Genomic DNA, 17,786 nt, shown 5'->3' with positions numbered 1-17,786 from the left:
AGGTTTAGAATCCTTCTTGAAAGCAAAATGGAATTACATACATTAAGGTCTAACATTGGTGGCCAGCATTGGTGACCTTCTAAGGAAAGTAACCTAAAAAACCTGATAACCTTTTGGCATAAAGGAGAGACTATTAAAAATTTAAAAAAAAAATTGTACATCTCTTCATTCTGAATTAAAAGAAGTTCCTATACTGTAATGTAGGGAGGGTCTTTGTAGCAGTCAAATAAAAAGAGAACTGGAAGGATTGATAGCTTCAAAACATGATTTCATTATTTATAAGTGTAGTTGGTAGTGTCAGAGGTCTCAGTCTTTTGAGATCTGCATTCAGAGTAAAAGAAAAAGTCGCTTGTGTTCCCACAGAGAAACTTAGGGGGCTTAGACATAGCAGGGACTGTTTGCTGCTGTAATTCTTTGATACTTCCTTTTCTAGGAAGTCTGGATATCTCAGTTCACCTTGTGCCTTCTGCCCTTTCTTGCTGTTGGCTTCTCAACCACAAGTCCTGCTCTGCCTGGAAGGTGTCGATGCTCACTGATGCCTTGGATGCATTTGTTTGCTGTATGTTCTTTGTGCCACCTGCCAGCCCTAGAACAATTATAGGAAGAAGAGATTTGATAAAGATATGACTTAGAAAAGTAGATAACATGGTAATTTGAGACTTTTAACTCAACAAGAGAAGAAGTTCTGATACTGAGTCTGTGAGGGGACAGCCCTCTTGGAGTGAAAAAGAGAGTAGTAGCATCTATCAAGTAGGTGACTGCATAAAGGAAAGACGAGTTCTCTGAGAAGGGTACCAAAGGTAAAGGGTAAGAGGAAAGCACAGAAGGCTGTTTGTTGCATGCTGGCAATAAAATACATATCAATTCCTGCCATATCTAGTTGAAAATGTAGCTGTTCTGTTATTTTTTTACACGAAAGAAGGAAACAGAGACTGGATGTCTGTAGAAGAAAGAAGGAATGCTGGAGTGTGTTTGCCTGCCTTAGGAGGGAAGGTGTGTGGCTCTCTGCTCTTCCCAGAGCTGTTTAGGGAGGGAATGGTAAAGCCTTTCCCTTTATGCCTCCTCATTTTGGAAGGATGTTGAGATGAAATGGTGAAGGGGAGAAGAATGCTAATTCAGTAGAAGATGCTGTGAAAGAGTACATAAGGGGAACACTTCATCTTAAAACAAGTGAAATGAGTGACTGGTGACCCTATTCAGTTCCTACAGTCTAATAGATATGGAGCTCTTTTTCCCTACAAAAACTGAGGCTGTAGCCATGTCTGTATTTGTTCCTTGGTTTCTGGTACATCCTAGCTCTGCTTTCTGGGCATCTCTGCAGCTTCTCTGTAATGGGATGTCTCCTTTGGCTTTTAACTTGCCGATTTTATCTTTTACTGCTACTTAGATCTCATCGCTAACCCAGTGTGATTGCAGTCCTTCAGCAGGCTGCCCTTGGGAATCACAGTGTGTGCTTTTGTGGGGGTAAGATTGCTCTTGGGAGTTTGCTCTTTGTAGTTGATATGCCCGTTTTGCCAAGAACATCTGTTCCTAAATTATTTTCAAGAGACAATCAGAGAAGGTTAAGTGCAAATATTCATAAACTGGAGAAAATACTTCTTAATAAACCATAAGATTGGGTTTACCTAAATATCCTGCAAAAATTATGGTGGGTTTTAAGATAGCAGCAAACTCAAACTGTAAATTAGCAGGCAGCTTAAAGGAAGCCTATTTTTTTTTTGCACCATAGCACTGATTTGTGCTGGCAGACTCTAATCGTGTCAGACTGAAAATTGTTTTCTGTGGTAAAGTCAGGAGAATAATGTATTCATTGCTGCTGCTTGGGTGTATGTGGAGGAAGCAGCACATGGACTGCTACTACTAATGCATAATTTGTACTGCCTCATAATATCAAAGTATAGCTTTGAGAATTTATAAGAAAACGTTTAAAAATTTTAATGTTTAATCTCAATTTTAATTGTAGTATGATTTTAGAGAAAAGGTGATCCAATTGAATGCGATGGGTCAGCTATTAAAAGATGTTTTAAATGGTTGCAAATTTCAGCTTTGCTGTTGATGTACTTACAGAGTGGGGAATGAGAGGCTGAAAAGCAGTGCCATGGAAAGGGACCTGGAGGTCCTGGTCGATGACAAGTTGAAGATGAGTCAGCAGTGCCCTGGCAGCCAGGAGGGCCAACCCTGTCCTGGGGGGCATCAGGCAAAGCATCGTCAGCTGGTCGAGGGAGGGGATTGTCCTGCTCTACTCTGCTCTGGGGCGGCCTCACCTGGAATATTGTGGCACTTTTGGGAGCCACAATATAAAAAAGGCATTAAGCCATTAGAGAGTGTCCAAAGGAGGGCTGTGAAGATGGTGAAAGGCCTTGGGGGGAAGCTGCATGAGGAGCAGCTGAGGGCGCTTGGTCTGTTCAGCTGGAGAAGAGGAGACTGAGGGGAGACCTCACTGCAGTTACAACTTCCTCGTGAGCGGAAGAGGAGGGGCAGGCACTGATCTCTGCTCTGTGCTGACCAGTGACAGGACCTGAGGAAATGGCCTGAAGTTGTGTCAGGGCAGATTTAGGCTGGGTATCAGGAAAAGGTTCTTCACCTAGAGGGTCATGCTTGAAATGTGGAAAACATAAGTTGATGGCTATTGATTGCAAACTTTATCTTGTGCACTGCTCAGTTCTAAATGGTCCTAGTTTTCAGCATTCCTTCAGGATAGTATTGATTAATGTCAAAATGGCTTTCACTTTACCATGTTCATTTGTTGGTATATCCCAGAGCTAAAATCCAGTAAAAAAAAAAAAAAAAAGAAAGAAAGTTATAATTTTTTCAGTACTTACTCCTGACTTCAGAAGGTGAAGAACAGAATTCATGTTTGTATGTGCATTCCTGTACCATCCAGGATGATGCAATGCTACAGTTGTGGTGTATTTGCGGTGTTTCCAAGGGGCTTTCTATCTATACCATTGTGCCTTCCTGAAAAGGAACGGGTAAAAAAAGAAGACCATTGCATCAGAGAAGTTATCAGAAATTAGCAGCTTTCTTTACATCTTTCTGTCTGGAAAACCACTGCTGACTTGTCTAAGGAAACCAACGAGAAATACTGGCAAGGAGCTAGTGTGTCCTAGATGAATCATGTTGGTTTTTAATCTGTAGACTTCTTTCAGTCTGTAGGCTTCTTTTGGAAGACCGCTGGTTGACAACTGTGTGCTTTCTTTTCTAAATATCACATTATCTGTTTTATTAGTTTTTAACTTACTACTGTTTGTAGAGAGAGACTAGAATTATCAGTAATCATGTGTCATTTTGAAAAGACACACGATGGGCAGAGGCTGGATGCAGCTCCTGGCTTTTTTTCATGTAGTGACTCCTCGTGTTACCGATGGAGAAGGTTAAGACTGTGTTTGTTATGTGACATGCAAGACATGTTTGAGGATCCCGTTCTGCCTCTTGTGGTGAAAAATTTCCTAATATTGGGTATATTCTAAAAAATTTCTTAAATGTATGGTGATTTAAATTCCACCAGTTTGCCTTTAAGTAATAGAATTTTATCTTTTAGCAGGACCAACAGAAGGTTTGGGGAAAATAATACAACGGTTTCCTCAGAAGGACTGGGAAGACACTCCTTTTCCACAGGGAATAGAGTTGGTAAGTTTGCATTACATTTCGTGATTTTTAGAATTTCTTTCACATCCAATTGGGAGATATATCTGCCTCCATGTAAAGATCTGTCTTATCTTACCCAGCAGGGAATGGGTAGAAGTTATGCACGTAGAGGGAATAGGAAATAGCTTTAAGAATAATAGTTTTGGCTAACAGAAGCTAGTTTATTCTGGTCTGTAAACACTGAGTAAACATTCTCGAGTGTGGAAAATGTCTGCTGCAAATTTAGAAACAGCGCATTTAAAAGAAATGTTTGTTTGTGTCAGTAGGTGTATAATTGACTACATTTTTAGGAGCATCCCTAAGACAGCAGATGACTTTTCATTGTCATGTTCAAATAATTGCAAATGTGTATTTGTATATTGTAGATTTAAAAAAAATAAAAATAGTTTCCCATGTAAACTGAATTTATTAAAGTGGTCAGTTTTTACCCAGCGTTCTGTCCTTGACAGATGCCGTAAGAGCTGCTCCCACGAGCAGTACACTGAGCAGGGCTGGTGAGCAGGGATCCATTTTAAATAGACAATTCTCAAGGTGCCACTTCTTTCCCTTCCTTGGTCTCATATTGTGAGATGCAGTGAAAAGGTGTATCTTACTTGTCTGAATCAAGGATTCACTAAACATCTGGTTCTAAAAATCCTGAAGAGGAATGAAGGACTGTGGCCATATTCTGCAAATTAGGTTTCTGAGAAGTCAGAGTGAAACTTTCACTGCTGTGAACTTAGTAACTTCTGGGACAGGATGAGCTAGAGAAGGAGATGGCCAGTAGAAAATAGAAGTCTGTACAATGGGGTAAAATGAGTGGCAGAGGACAAAGACCCTTCACTGAGTTGGTTACACCGATACAGCAAGCAAAGGGAGCTTTACCAGTACGATCCCTCCCAGCCAGCGCTCAGCTCCCTGGCTGCTCCCCAGCTCAGCAGAGGGGTGTGTGTTGTTCCCTGTGCTGTGTACATGACTGGGTGCTCGTTTCCTTCAGTGGTGTGGTTTCGTTTCTTCATGGCCAAGGCCAATCCCTGTGTTTCAGGGGGATGTCAGGCAGGAATTGCCGGGGTGAGCAGCGCTTCCCACACACGTGAGGGATGGTTACAGCGTTTGCGGCACACTTGCATAACTCTGCATTTGGCAATGCGCTGCTGTGCTGCAACAGGGGAAGCTCCTGCCTTCTCTGAAGTGTTTCTATTACTTTACAACATTATACCACTCTCTATAGCAATTGCTGTTTGCTCTAGCTGGTAATTCTCTACTTAATACATTCCTGGCCAGCATATGCTTGCTGACTGCTGCCCGAGTTCAGATAAGTACACACAGTTGTAGTTCATTAGAAGAGAAATAAACTTGGATACCAAAGCTTAGAGATGTTTTCTTTTTTTAACAACTCTCTTGAGGTCGAATTAGGTGGTTTGATCTTGCCTTAAACAACTGCAAGAGTTTGAGTCATAGTAAGATTTATACTGTCACACAGATCTCCCTTACCTATTTCAAAGAAAGCGATGTGTCTGACTTCCAGTGATAATGTGAAATAAATAAGCACAGCTTCTCTTAAAACAGTCAAGCTTAAGGGATATATCTGTACCCATTTAATTTATCTCCCATGTAATTTTAATTCTAGGATGTTAGCACTACAAGAAACACCTTTCTAAAGGAAGATTTTCTTTTTTTTTTTTTTGATGGGACAAAACATTATTTCATCAGTTCTCAAGTGACTCATTAGGCAAAGCCATTAAGATTTTAAACCTTCCAAGTAAAACGAAATTTGATGACTTAAAAGTTAAGGACATTGATTCAGCCAATTGGCAAAATCAGTCAAATTTTGATCTGCTTTCCAAGTGTGGTAATAAAATTTTAGTTAATTAAGATTGAGGAGTTAGAGGTATTGCAAAGATCCAAGTACTAAAGTAAATCACTTATGAAAGTCAGATTTTGGCAGGATGTTTTTTTCAAGGTTTTGGATGAATGTAACATGAATCAACATTAATTCATGGAAAGGAAAGGAAAAAAATCAACGTTACCATTTTCTGTTTGTCACCTTAAGGGCAGCTTTAATATCATTAAGGGGGTAACAGGCAAACCTTGAGGAAAAAGAAAAGGAAAAAAAGGTAAGAATAGAATAGCTGACAAACGTGTATGAGACTGAAGATAGACATATTTATTAATAGCACTTAGTTCTATGAGTAGTTTGCATTAAAATCTTCTTAAATGTACTTCCTCTCCTTTGAGTGAAGGATCTATATGGAATTAAGTGGTTTCTGTTAAATGAGAAAAAAAAGCAATGGTTTATATCTCAAAACCATGTCAAACTCCCTTCTCTATCTTCTCATGAAGGAAAAATGCCAAAGCTTTTCATGCTTAGTGATAGCACTGAAGGGAAATTCGGTGTTTGAATCTTGTCTTCTGTCAAAGTTAATTCTCCTGCTGTGAAGATCTTCAGCTGATTATTGGCAATGATTTCAGTGTGCCACACACAGAGCTCTTTGCAGCTCTTTTCACAGTGTGAATTCTTTGAATTTAGACATTTGGAGGGGTTTATAATTTCCAAGTAGTAGAGGTTGAATCAGGTAATTTGTATGGGCATGTAGTGGGTGATACGATCACAGAATCACAGAACAGCCCAGGTTGGATGAGACCTGAAGTATGATTTGGTCCAGCCTTTCATGGGAAAGGAAGCATAGCTGAGATTATCTGCCACCCTGTCCAGTCTCCTCTTGAAAACTTCCAGCAATGGGGACTCCACTACATCCCTGAACTGTCTAATAGTTGTTTCCTATTCATGTTGTTAATGGCATTTTATGAAACAAAGTGGGGGAAAATAGTGGAAAAGAGCTATGCACACCCCCACCCCTCAGGCTTTAATACTTTTGAGATGGAAGATGCCTGCTTGGACCCCTTGTGATCTCTGTAGCTTCTAGAGATGCTGTTGGTCAAGCTCCAGCCAAAAAGCTTATAGATGAAAGTCCTCTGAGAGTTTTTTGGAGGGCTCTTCTCTTTCCCCAGCCCTGCATGCCCCCCCCCCTTCTGGGCTTGGATTCGTATGATCAGATTTCTGAGACATAAATTAAGACAGTATAAAGAGTGGAGTTTTGTAGGTAATTTTAAAAGTTCCATAATAAAACCAGTGCAAATAATATTTTTCATTTTGTTGAGCCCAGTTTTGAAAAATGGGCTAGCATGGGGAAAACTGTGCCTACTGGACCTGCCTGTGACTGCGTGAGAAGGGATCATTTTGGGAACATCTTTTCTAGGAAAGATGAGGACCCAAATTCAACTTTTACTTTTAGCCTTGACTGTATTTGTAGTTTTGGTAATTTGACACAACTATGTAGAGAATTGGGCCATTATAAAATGTAATTGCAGTTTGAACTCTACTGAAGAATGTTATATTTGGTGTATATGTATTCTGTATTAAAGGATTAAGAATTACTTAAACTGTTTCTATTTTTGTGTGTGCAGCATGATAGCTATGTTCTGGTCACAAACACATGAAGTTAGGGAACAAACACATTGTCCAAAATTCAACAGAAATGTACTTCATGAAATGTTATTGAAGTCAAGTACTTTAATTTGACTTGTTAAACAAGTTTGTGTTTTCTGGTTGTCAGTGATAAATGAGCAAAGCCATGAGTCCCTGTTGAGGGAACGATACTGTCAGTAGATCTCGGTCAGTGTGTCTTCTTAGACCTTCTGCTTGTCTGCATCTCCTCAAATGACCTAAAGAGATTGTCCTTAATCTTACACTCTTTGCATTTGCCATTTCTCTAAAGGCTTCACAGCTTTTGGTTTTGTTCTGCTTATAACTGAATTTGATAAGTGAGCCACCTGCAAATTGCTGCAAAAGGTGCCCAAAGTCTTTTGTAATGAATTATTAATAATTACAGTGATTCCTCAAGTTTCATGGAAGTAAGTTGACTTTGAGGAGTAGAGAGATTTATATTTATTCTTAATAAAACATTTGGCTCAGAAAAGCCTTTTAAGTCATTGGTTTTCAAAAGAATGCATTTAGAATGTACCAGTCTAATAGCTGCCCCTCCTGATATTTTAAATGAACGTCTCTGGGTGTCCTTCTCCATAGTCTTTTCAAAGAATTTGTTTCAGATACAGCTTAAGTTTAAAAATAACCCTCTAAAGTCAGCTGAGACATATAGAGCAGTTTAAAATTAGGATAATCAAACTTCTTGTTCTTGCTTGTAGAAAGAACGCATGAGAGAGTATGTTGGGTGAATGAGTTTGCTCTACATTTCTGCATATTTTCCATATTTATAATCCAGTTTTTATTCTATTGTATGCCTTTCTAGACATCATAATTAGTTATACATCAAAGAAGGAAGCTTTGGTATGTATTGTTACACTGTAAACTCATTTTTGCCTCAGGGCTAAATTAGCTAAACTGAATGTCATCTGCATTACTCAGTGTTGGGAGGCTAATATATTAATGACGCCAATGAAAGTCATACCTAGAAATAGGTACCATGTCTGAAGTTTGAACTAGATAAAATGTGTTTGTGCAGTTTGTGAGTAGTAGGGAAGAAAATTTCCCGCTGCACCCGACGGTGGTAGTAGTAGTAGTGTCATGAATTAGTAATTTGCATTTAAAGTACGTGCAAGTATGGAAGTTAACATACATTTCTAGACAAGCTAATCACTTATCCAAATAATTACTTAAATTAGAAAATGTAATTTGTAAAAACAGCTATTTAATACACCCATTTGAAGACAGCTTACCGGTGTTATGATGCTAAAAGAAGTGCTTCTGAAGAAAGAAAGGCTGCCTGTTGTCCCTTTGAGATCTGGTAGGATTCCTGCTTCCTCCTAGAGGAGAAGGAGTTGGTGCTGTTAGAATCAACTTATTACTCTTTTGTGTAGAGCCTTTGCTGCAGAGCTTAGTGTTTCTGCACCTTTGAGTAGCTTCAGATATGAACTCTTAAATTGATGTGAAGGATGTCTTTTATGGAAAAATGGACTCAACTTTCAAGTTCTGACTAACCTGAGGTATGAAAAAACCAAATGGATTAGAGTAAGGAGTGGTATTTATATATTTTCAAAGTATATTTGTATTTTGATTTACCTTAGTCTTGTACAGATATCCCCTTCATTCTGACATACATAAATTAGGAATGAGAGCTATATCTCTGAGACCTTAACTGATATTCACTCCTGCTAGAGCTTCACAGTTGGGTTGGGGAGAAGAAAGATATCAAAAATCCCCCACCAAACCCCAGCTTGTTTGTCTTCAGGCTTGCAGCCAATTGAAGACATTTAAAAGTAGACCAGAATTTAAAGTAGAAAAGTTTTAAAGAACTCCTGAACTTTTGGAGATTCCCAATGCAGAGTCTCTAGAAATCGTTACACGTGCAGTCAAAATCAATACTTCTAAAATTCAAGTGCTAGTCACTTGGTGCTGTTTTTGTTTTGCCACTTTGGTATAAGGCATCTTTTCTGAGAAAAAAATCTGATGCTTGAACATTTTACTACTTATTTTAAGTAAGACATGAGAGACAAACTGGGTTGCAGATTAGACAGTTAAGGCCTGAAGTGATTAAAGTTTTAAGGGAGTTAATCTTTAAATGCTTCAGTCTTAGCTAGCTGATCTGTAAGCCAATTTTCCTGCAACATTAATGCTTTTAAGGACCTGAATAAAGAGTTGTCTACAGCATCCATTTAACCTTCAGTGCACTAGGTCAGCTGCAGAGATTTTGATTTTGTTGAGGTTTTTTTCCCCCCTCTTTCCCCTCAAACTTTTTTACCTCTCAAGAGTCATTACATTATGTAATTCTTTAATGAACAACTGCATGACAGAGCTCAGTGTAGCACTTATAAGTGCATTTTGTTGTTTTAATTCTCATTCTGTTACAGTGCAGGTGCTTTCAGCATTAGTAGAAAACAGATAATAGCAAAAGTACAGTGTTTTTTTTTTTATCAGAGTGTTTCTGGACTCAGCTTGTATTTCTTTAACTTGTCTGTACTTGCCTCCACTAGAAATCCTGGAGCACCATAAATGTGATGTATTGTACAGTAATGTTTCTGCTGTGCTGTAAAACAGTTATATTCTGATTTTAGAATCCCACTGCTTTTACTGAATGGATGTTAGCTTCTGGATTTTGTAGACTAGTGGGATAAAATAATTTGATATTGATATCTAAGGACTCGCAAGTAGTCCTTGCTTAGCAAAACTTCATCGTGCTTAAGTGCTGTGAAAGGGTGCAATGAATATGTTTTGTCAATTCTTTTTTGTTTTGTTTTGAGTTGGGAAAAAAACCCCAGAGCACTTTGTATTACAGTCAATGTTTTTAGTAAAAATGGTGAAATATTGAAGTGACACCTGTTTGGAATTTCAACACTCTAATCTTTCCATGGAGTATATTGAAGTGTAACCTTTTTTTGTAATTATCAAGGTGTTTTAAGATACATTGCTCCCTCATTTTTAGTTAAATTATTTTCAGATCTTCTGGAGGACAAAGCCATTTTTATAAGCTTTCTTAAGAAGTGCAGATGATTTTAGAATCATAAAATGATTTGGGTTGGTTTTCTTCAATCTTTGTAGCTGTCATCTCCACAAATAATACTCGACTGCATAAGGTGGTCTTGTCCACCTAAGCTTTGCATTTGATTCAGTATCTTTATTACCTCTCCTTAATTTTTCTCATCTTCTTTAAAAGTTAGAGGAAAGACTACAGCGTGGACTTCTCTGTAAGTCTCTGGTTTTGGGTTTTTTTCGTGTAACAGTCAGCAAAGGAGATTCTGAGACCTCGGTTAAGCTTGAGTTAAAGTGGTGTTGCATGAAACAAAACTCTGTGTGTGTCTTGGTGCTTCCACCTCATAACTAGTAGACTTGTCTGTGAGAAGTGTCCTGGAGACCCTGCTTTTTCTAAATGTTCTGAAATTTTGAGTATTAAATGTTTTTTGATGTTCCTTGTTAAAAAAACCAAACAAAACACCTGCTTAGTATGTAATGAGGGATATGATGTAGGTACTCACTGAAGGTAGTGATGCAAATGCAGTTGTGCTTCATTTAAACAGTGTTACCTTGATGGGTCTGTATCAGTATCATCATTCTTCCTCTTTGAGTTCCCTCTCCTGCAGGTGTTTGAGAGTGATCTGTAATTCTTCCTCTCCACAGTCCTGTGTGCCTGTGTCCAGCCAGTCCGGGTTTCTCACACAGGTGTGGTGATTTTCTCTCACTCTGTGCTTTGCTGAGATTTGAGTCTGCAGGATTACGGAACGTTCTTTATGCTCTTAAGTTTCTCAGGCTACAAGACTAGACTGTATAATACCCTTGGAATATGTGGTTCTGTGGCTAATATGTTTCTGTAGGAATTTTTTCTCTATCAGTTTGTCTTGTTATCTCTATGTACTCAGTGTGAACATGTAAACATTTTTGAATATTTTGCATGCTTATTGAGAGGAGCTAAGAAATTCTCTTGACTAGAAAGGGAGGGCACCATATGTGTCAAACATACTATATGAAAATGGACTGTATCTCCAGAAACTGAAAGTGAAGAGCAGAAATCCTATTGTATTATATATGAGAAGAAAAATTATAGGAAAAAATGATGGTTTTAATTATTTTCAGCTTTATGTGTAGCCTGTTTGTGAATGTGCTTTGTCTTTTTCCAAAAATATTCGTTTATACTTGAAAGTTAACTGGATGAATGCAATGTATGACAGTATAGTGACACATTTTTGAATAGCTGAACATGTTCTTAATATCAGAGGAGGTTCTTTAGCCTAAATGACTTATTCCAATTTGGACTAATCATCAATGAAAATTATTCCAGAATAATTCTGCGTGAAGACAAATCATCTAAGTTTGGAATGCAAGCAGCATTTGTCCAGAAAAACACAACTCAATGTACACCTTTAAGTCAGTTAAAAGTACTGTAGGTGCTGCACCTTTTGAATTTACAGCACTGTTTTTGTGTTGACCCAAATGCACAGAGATTAATTGAGCCATATTTTTGTGCACTATGACATCTAGACCTGCTGTTGTGCAAAACTTCTATTTTCCAATTGTTCCTTGTGCCACGTGCAGTTGACTGGACCTGTCCAAGTTACTCGTGTTCAGGTGCCAGCACTTCTCCATCCATGATGTCTCCACAAGCAAGAGTGTTGTGCATCCTGAGCTAAGCGCGAATCAAAGCAGTTAAGCTTTTGAGAAGAAGGTAAGCACTATTCTGAGATGGCCAGGAGTTAGACATGAGAAGACTTCAGATAAATAAAATGAAGAGAATAAACTGTTCTCCTTGTCCTGCAGTGAGTGATGGTGAATGGATTCGCTAGCAAAGATTTGGTGTAAGCAGGAAGAAACGTTTAAACAGATGGAACTCATGCTACTTAGAATGAAAATTTTGAGCAAATTTTGTTTTTAGTGTTTGATGCCTAGGAGGAATGACCTGTGTGAGGCTAATAGAATTGGATGGAAAGGGGAATAACCTGGATAATCTCTGTGTGCCTGCTTGTTTGCTTCTCTGCAGAGAGGGACCCTATGACTCGTTGGGAAGGTACCAAACTGAGACATCAGAATGGTGATGAATGAAGAAATCTCTGTGGGTTGCCATGAGAGATGAGACCTGGTCTTTAGATGGGATTGTCAGGTGTTTATCCTTGCTGTTAACTCCAGCAAGCTTTATGTCACTGTTGGATCAGGTCCCTGTGACTACCAGAGAGGAGGAGAGAAAACTGGACAAATGTAACAATCCAGTAAAGCACTGAAGTACCTCAGAACCACTTAGCAGTTTGTTGTTTAAAATTCTTATGTTTTGTTTCAGCTCATTATTACAGATTATCTGTCAGCTTTCTCCAAGAAGCTGGAACTTCTTTTACGCTTGAAGTGCTGTAATTTAGACAATTTTTTGACTGACGCTTATGGGTTTTTTTGTTTGGTTGGTTTGGTTTATCCATGTGTTCGTGCAGGGAACTGAGAATTTGTGTGGGTTTGGAGAGAGCCAGAAAGCAAGACTGTTGTGTGTTGAGTTTATAACTATATATCCAGTTGTCACAAAGCAATCCTTTCTTGGGTTGTGCGAAGGAGCAGAAAGGCAGATAATGTGCATCTAATCAAACACAGTCTATTGGGCTGAATACAAGATTGTGAAACTTGAACTGGGTCGTTGAATGTGTTCTGGGAATCCAGAAATAATTTATCTGTGAAGTTGATTCCTGTGACTGTAAATCAGTTTGGAATGTTTTCTAATAGCTGAAGAAAACAGACTCATGGAAAATAATGGTTGTTTTACGTTTTTTCTGAACGAATTTGCTAATGGTTTGTGTTTTGTTGAAGCCGACACTTTTCATGCTAAGAATTTCTAATAGCTCTTGTAAGTGATTATATTCCCCCAGCCCCCCAATTTGATTGACCTTGTAATTTATACTCTTCACGTAAATTTTGTAGCATTTTCATACAGGTTTCTTCTGCTGGCTTAAATCATCTCAGTGGTTTTAAAGCTTGACTTGTTAAACTTGAAAACTTCTTTGAAGCCTTTATACAGTTTAAGTCCTTATTCATAATAGTTTATAAAAGGTGTGTTCTGGTTGTGTGCATCAAAGCCAAAAAGAACATTGATAAATCTTATGATGATCCCTCACAATTTTGCATATTCCGTGTGCTCATTTTATCATTGTATTATCCAGTTAGAAGCCAAGCAGAAACATCAGTGCAGAGACTTTTTGCTGTTTCCAATTCATATAACTCCTGATTTCAGGACTCTGCACGGGTCAGAGTGGGTGTGTGCTCTGAGCATACACCTGGCACAACACCTACACAGCAGCTGTGATTCCAGTGGTTCAGTGTCTGACTGGGACTGAGCCTTTTAGAATCCTTGGGAGAGGACTTGGAGGATTACTACCAACTTTTTTTTTTCCAAAGTAACATGTTGGCCTTGAGCACCATCACTAACTGAAGTCTCAAAAGGAGCTCAATTTATTAATCCTGAGGTTGGGATGTTGGTTTCTTTGTTTATAAAGCAAAGACTAGTTAATATTGTTTCAGTACCGCATGTTGGTGCTCTCTTTTCACTAATTGCATGGAATTGGAAAAATCACTTTCAGATCCTTCAGTTTTTCTTGTACAGCATTTTTAGGCTCTTGTCTATTTCCCAGTAACATAAAACAAATGGTTTTCTTTTGTACAAAACCTGAGATTTGTAGATGGAAAAAGAAGTTTAGGAATGAACTTGCAGGTTAGAAGATCTATAAGGGAGCTAGGCCCTCTTCCTCCTGTATTATTCTTTAGTAATGTGGTATTTCATAATTTCTGTTATAATTCTGGTCCTGATTTCTATATGGATTTGCCAAAAGACTACAAGAATTTTACTGAAGAAACATGTTTTTAAGTAAAACTCAATAAATAGTAATTTGCTATAAATTTGTTATAATAGGTGTTTGCTTTATGGTCATAATAATGTAAAAAAGTAAAGAAGTAATGTACTTGTATGTATTAAGAGGAAGAAGAAAAAGATAAGTATATCTGGATCTGTTTTGTAAGTGCTTATTTTAGGGCTAGTCACCAATGAAACTTTTTGTCTTTGATTGAAGCTCTCCTGAGTGGGGATCTGCCATAAGCATGGCTTCTTTTAATTAATTCCAAGTGTGGAACCAGGACTGTGGAATCAGTAGTTTTGCCAGCAGTTTACCTGGACTGGTCCTAACAAAATGTTTTCTTCTTTCTCTGTCTTTGTTGCTCTGTGAATGTCAGAATGTCAGAAATAAACTGATGCAGGTTGAGACCTTTAGAAGTGGCAGATTTCTGAGATGAGAGTGTTAATGGTGCAGCTGATCCATGAAGTGTAAAAACTTTATTTAATGTTGCTAAGAGAGACCTCTCCTGGGGATGTTTGGTTGCAGTGTCTTTCTGTTTTTCAAGGACGTACTATCAAGGGATCCCTTGAACAGGTGCTTTTATTTAGCTGCCATGGATACCAGGATAAACTAAAAAGGATTTTTATTATTTTATCAGTAATAGAGTAGTACATTAAGCATTTGAGCTGGCTTCTAGTATGAGTCTCTAAAGCTCCAACTTGCAGATTTGGAGATGAGGCAGTTCAGGCTTCAGTTGTGGATAATGCTACTTGTATGGGGATCCTTTTACAGTTTGTAGTTCTTGCTCAGCCTGCAACTCATTAAATCCAGGCTGCAGAGGGAACCTGGGCACAGGGGGGAGAACCCTGACACCCAAGTCTTCCTTTGAATGGCATTTGGAACTTGTTCTCAAGAGATTCCCTGACCAGACATCACAAGTCTTGCAACCTTTGAGGTGTCGCCTGCGCTCTGTACGTTTCCTAAGCATAAAGCAAATTCCCTCACCTCCCCCCATCTTTTTTAGATTTATGTATCTAACTAAGGTACCCAAATTACTTGCTTATCTTTCCCTTGCACTCTCTGGTTCCTTAACCTTGATGAGAGATGATCTTTTATTTATGTCACTGAAAGGAGATTGGAAAAGGAGATCACGCTCAGATGCTGAAAGGTATCAGTTATCCTCAAGTAAAAAATGTCTTTATTCTTTTTTTTTTTGTTGAAAGTATATATTCTGATTTGAATCTCTGCCAAGTTACTTGAACTAAAGCAACTAGTATCTATATAAAATTAAGAATAAAGCAACTTTATTGTGATAAATAGTGGGTAGTCACACTCCCCACCTCAAAATAAAATGATATGCTGTATTATGGTGCTGCTAGTATTCCTGTTGTCAGTCTGCCATAAATTGTGAGGAATTTAATATAAGAACTGGCTTTAACTTTCTGGTCATGTCTCACTACACCCCATCCCCCCCTCCCCTGGTCTCTGTGCCTTCAGAACTCACAGTTTTAGCTCATTGTCTAAATAAAGGCAGTTCAACACAAATCCATTCTAGAGTGTCTGTAAAATAAACTGGTGGGACAAGGTCAGATTATGTAATTAGTTTTTGTAGATTGATGCAGTATCATAATCAACCAGATATGTTTTTAGTAATAAAATGCACAGTGCAGTTATGATTTTGGTGCTTTATCTTAGGCTCACCTGTGAGCTAGGAGTGGAGGGAGCATTATTCTAAAAAAATATAAATAAATTCAAAATTTTGATCCGAGAGAGAATATCTGGTTTTGTAGTTTACTGAAAAATCTGTGGTATAATGTAGTATTTTAAAATCAAGCAATATTCCCCTTCTGTATGTGGCATATACAAAATCAACCTCACTTCATTTTTTAACTGTATTGTTTCCTTTTTGACATGTGTTATAGCATGTGGACAAGAGAGATGTTCATTAAAATCATGGCTTATAAGCTTAGAATGAAGAATGAATTAGATTTAATGTCAAAATAGTGGGATAAGAAGTGAGTACTAAAGTTACAGCGTGCATTCGTGACCTCAATGTTTTTAACATTCTTTGAATACCAGATTTGTCTAGTTCTCGGCATCACCTCATGATTATTTGCTATAACTGCATACCAGAAAAGCTTATTTCACAAGGATTTTCCTGCATTCTGGCCCAGTAATATACTTGTGGAGACTTGTTGGCATTTGCAATTTCGAAGATTTGTTGTTGGACCATTTTCATATCTGTTTTGTGTCTTGTATATTGAATTTGATCTCCCAAAAAGCAGAGGAACTGGCAAGACCTCTCAAAAAGTGGGTGGAGAGTACATTTCCCCCTCTGCCCCCTCCAGTTTCAATATTTTGCTCATATGTCCAATGTGTGTTAGCAGCAGCCACTTCTGTAGGAGGCTTTCAGTACCCACAGCGAGTTGTCATATTTGCACTGAGTAACAAAAATTACTTGGGAAAAAAATCACTTGCTGGTTTTGGTTGTGGCTGAATTATATAAGCATGTCTTTAAGTTTTTGGTTTTGAAATTCAAGGTTTGATTCTTGTTACACTTAGATCAATAGTGTTGCTTAAAAAGATGTGTTTTGGTCATTTCATGTCTGAATGTCTTTCATCTAAAAGATTAGCAGCGTTCCCAGCTGTGTAGCTGAAAAACTGGAAATATTGTAATAAATGAGTATATACAATTTTCTTTGGTTTTGGGTAATGCAGTTGTGAGAACTTCACATGATTTGGGAAACTGTTTCCATTGTATATAACCAAAGAGCAGTTAAATGAATGGAAAGACATTGAATAACAGTATTTTTGTCAAGTTTGATTGGGCTTGAAAGATTGTTGATGTTAGTTTTTTGTAACATTATGCCTTAGCTGAAGAAAGTAAGTAGTTGAGCGGTTGAGTTGAGAAAAGCATTTTGCAATAATAAACTCTGTAGAATTATATGTGATTAATAAATATTTAAATCTATTTCAGTTTGATTTAAGATAAAAGCATATCAATGTTAAATTTTGTTTATTCTGGCTGCCACAAACATAATTGTGTTTGTATTTTGTGTGGCAAAGTCTTAGTAGATAGTATTTGGTTAAGTGTTCTGTAATACATTTTCCAAAATGTTACAGTTTACTTCCAAGGTGAACAGTGATATAATTACGGAAAATTAATTAAATGTCAGATTTTTGTGCTGACTTTGGCTTTAGACTCTAAGTAGTTCAGCTAAACTCTAAGAGTTCAGCTAAACCCACTAAACTCCTCAGCCCCTGAGTTCAGACTGAGAATTAGCAGAGAAAACCAAAGTGGGATGTTTTTATTGGGCAGTTTCTTGGGCTGTTGAAATGGAAAGGTGGAACCACTTTAACCAAAAAACGTAAGAACTTATTTAAAGGTTTTATCTGCACCTTGTCTTTCAAAACTCATCATTGAGCTTTCAAGGACACTTCAAAATTGCGCAAAACAAGAGATTCTTCTCAGTGGCTGTCCTTCCTTTTTTAAACTCTTTTTGTAGGAACTGAATGCATTCAATGATGCAAGTATTTTTTAACAGTGTGCGTTTGTAATTTGATGATTAAAAAAAATGGTTGGAAGTGGTCACTTGAGCAGGAATATTTGGTGGTATGTTTTATGGGGTTTTCCTGTTGGGTTTTTTTGGAGGGGGGGAGGACAGTTTGTTTGGGTTATTTCTATGAAACATTTTGATATTATCAACCACTAAATAGACATCTTTTCTGCATATTCTAATTGCATTTCTTAAATACATAGATGTGATCTATGCTGAAGCAGTTTAGGGTGTGTAGTATGGGATAATGGTGTCATACTTCTTAAGGTGTGTCATTATTACAGCATATGCACA

General features: G+C 37.8%; 1 protein-coding gene across 5 annotated transcripts in view; it reads left to right on the top strand.

Moving 5' to 3' along the window:
- The window catches only part of SBF2 (SET binding factor 2), a 256,935-nt gene that overhangs the window by 45,290 nt on the left and 193,859 nt on the right, over positions 1-17,786 (top strand). For 3 of the 5 annotated variants that reach the window (XM_029961044.1, XM_029961046.1, XM_029961048.1), the window contains exon 2: positions 3,542-3,630. In XM_029961044.1, the coding sequence (XP_029816904.1) occupies positions 3,542-3,630 (89 nt within the window). The remainder of the gene's footprint in view (positions 1-3,541; positions 3,631-17,786) is intronic. The other 2 variants (XM_029961045.1, XM_029961047.1) reach the window with 1 other exon arrangement.

This window comes from Manacus vitellinus, unplaced genomic scaffold (assembly GCF_001715985.3).
Source record: "Manacus vitellinus isolate BGI_N305 unplaced genomic scaffold, ASM171598v3 scaffold_30_pilon, whole genome shotgun sequence".
NCBI classification, from domain to species: Eukaryota; Metazoa; Chordata; class Aves; order Passeriformes; family Pipridae; genus Manacus; species Manacus vitellinus.
This window is presented reverse-complemented; position numbering and strand designations above follow the sequence as displayed.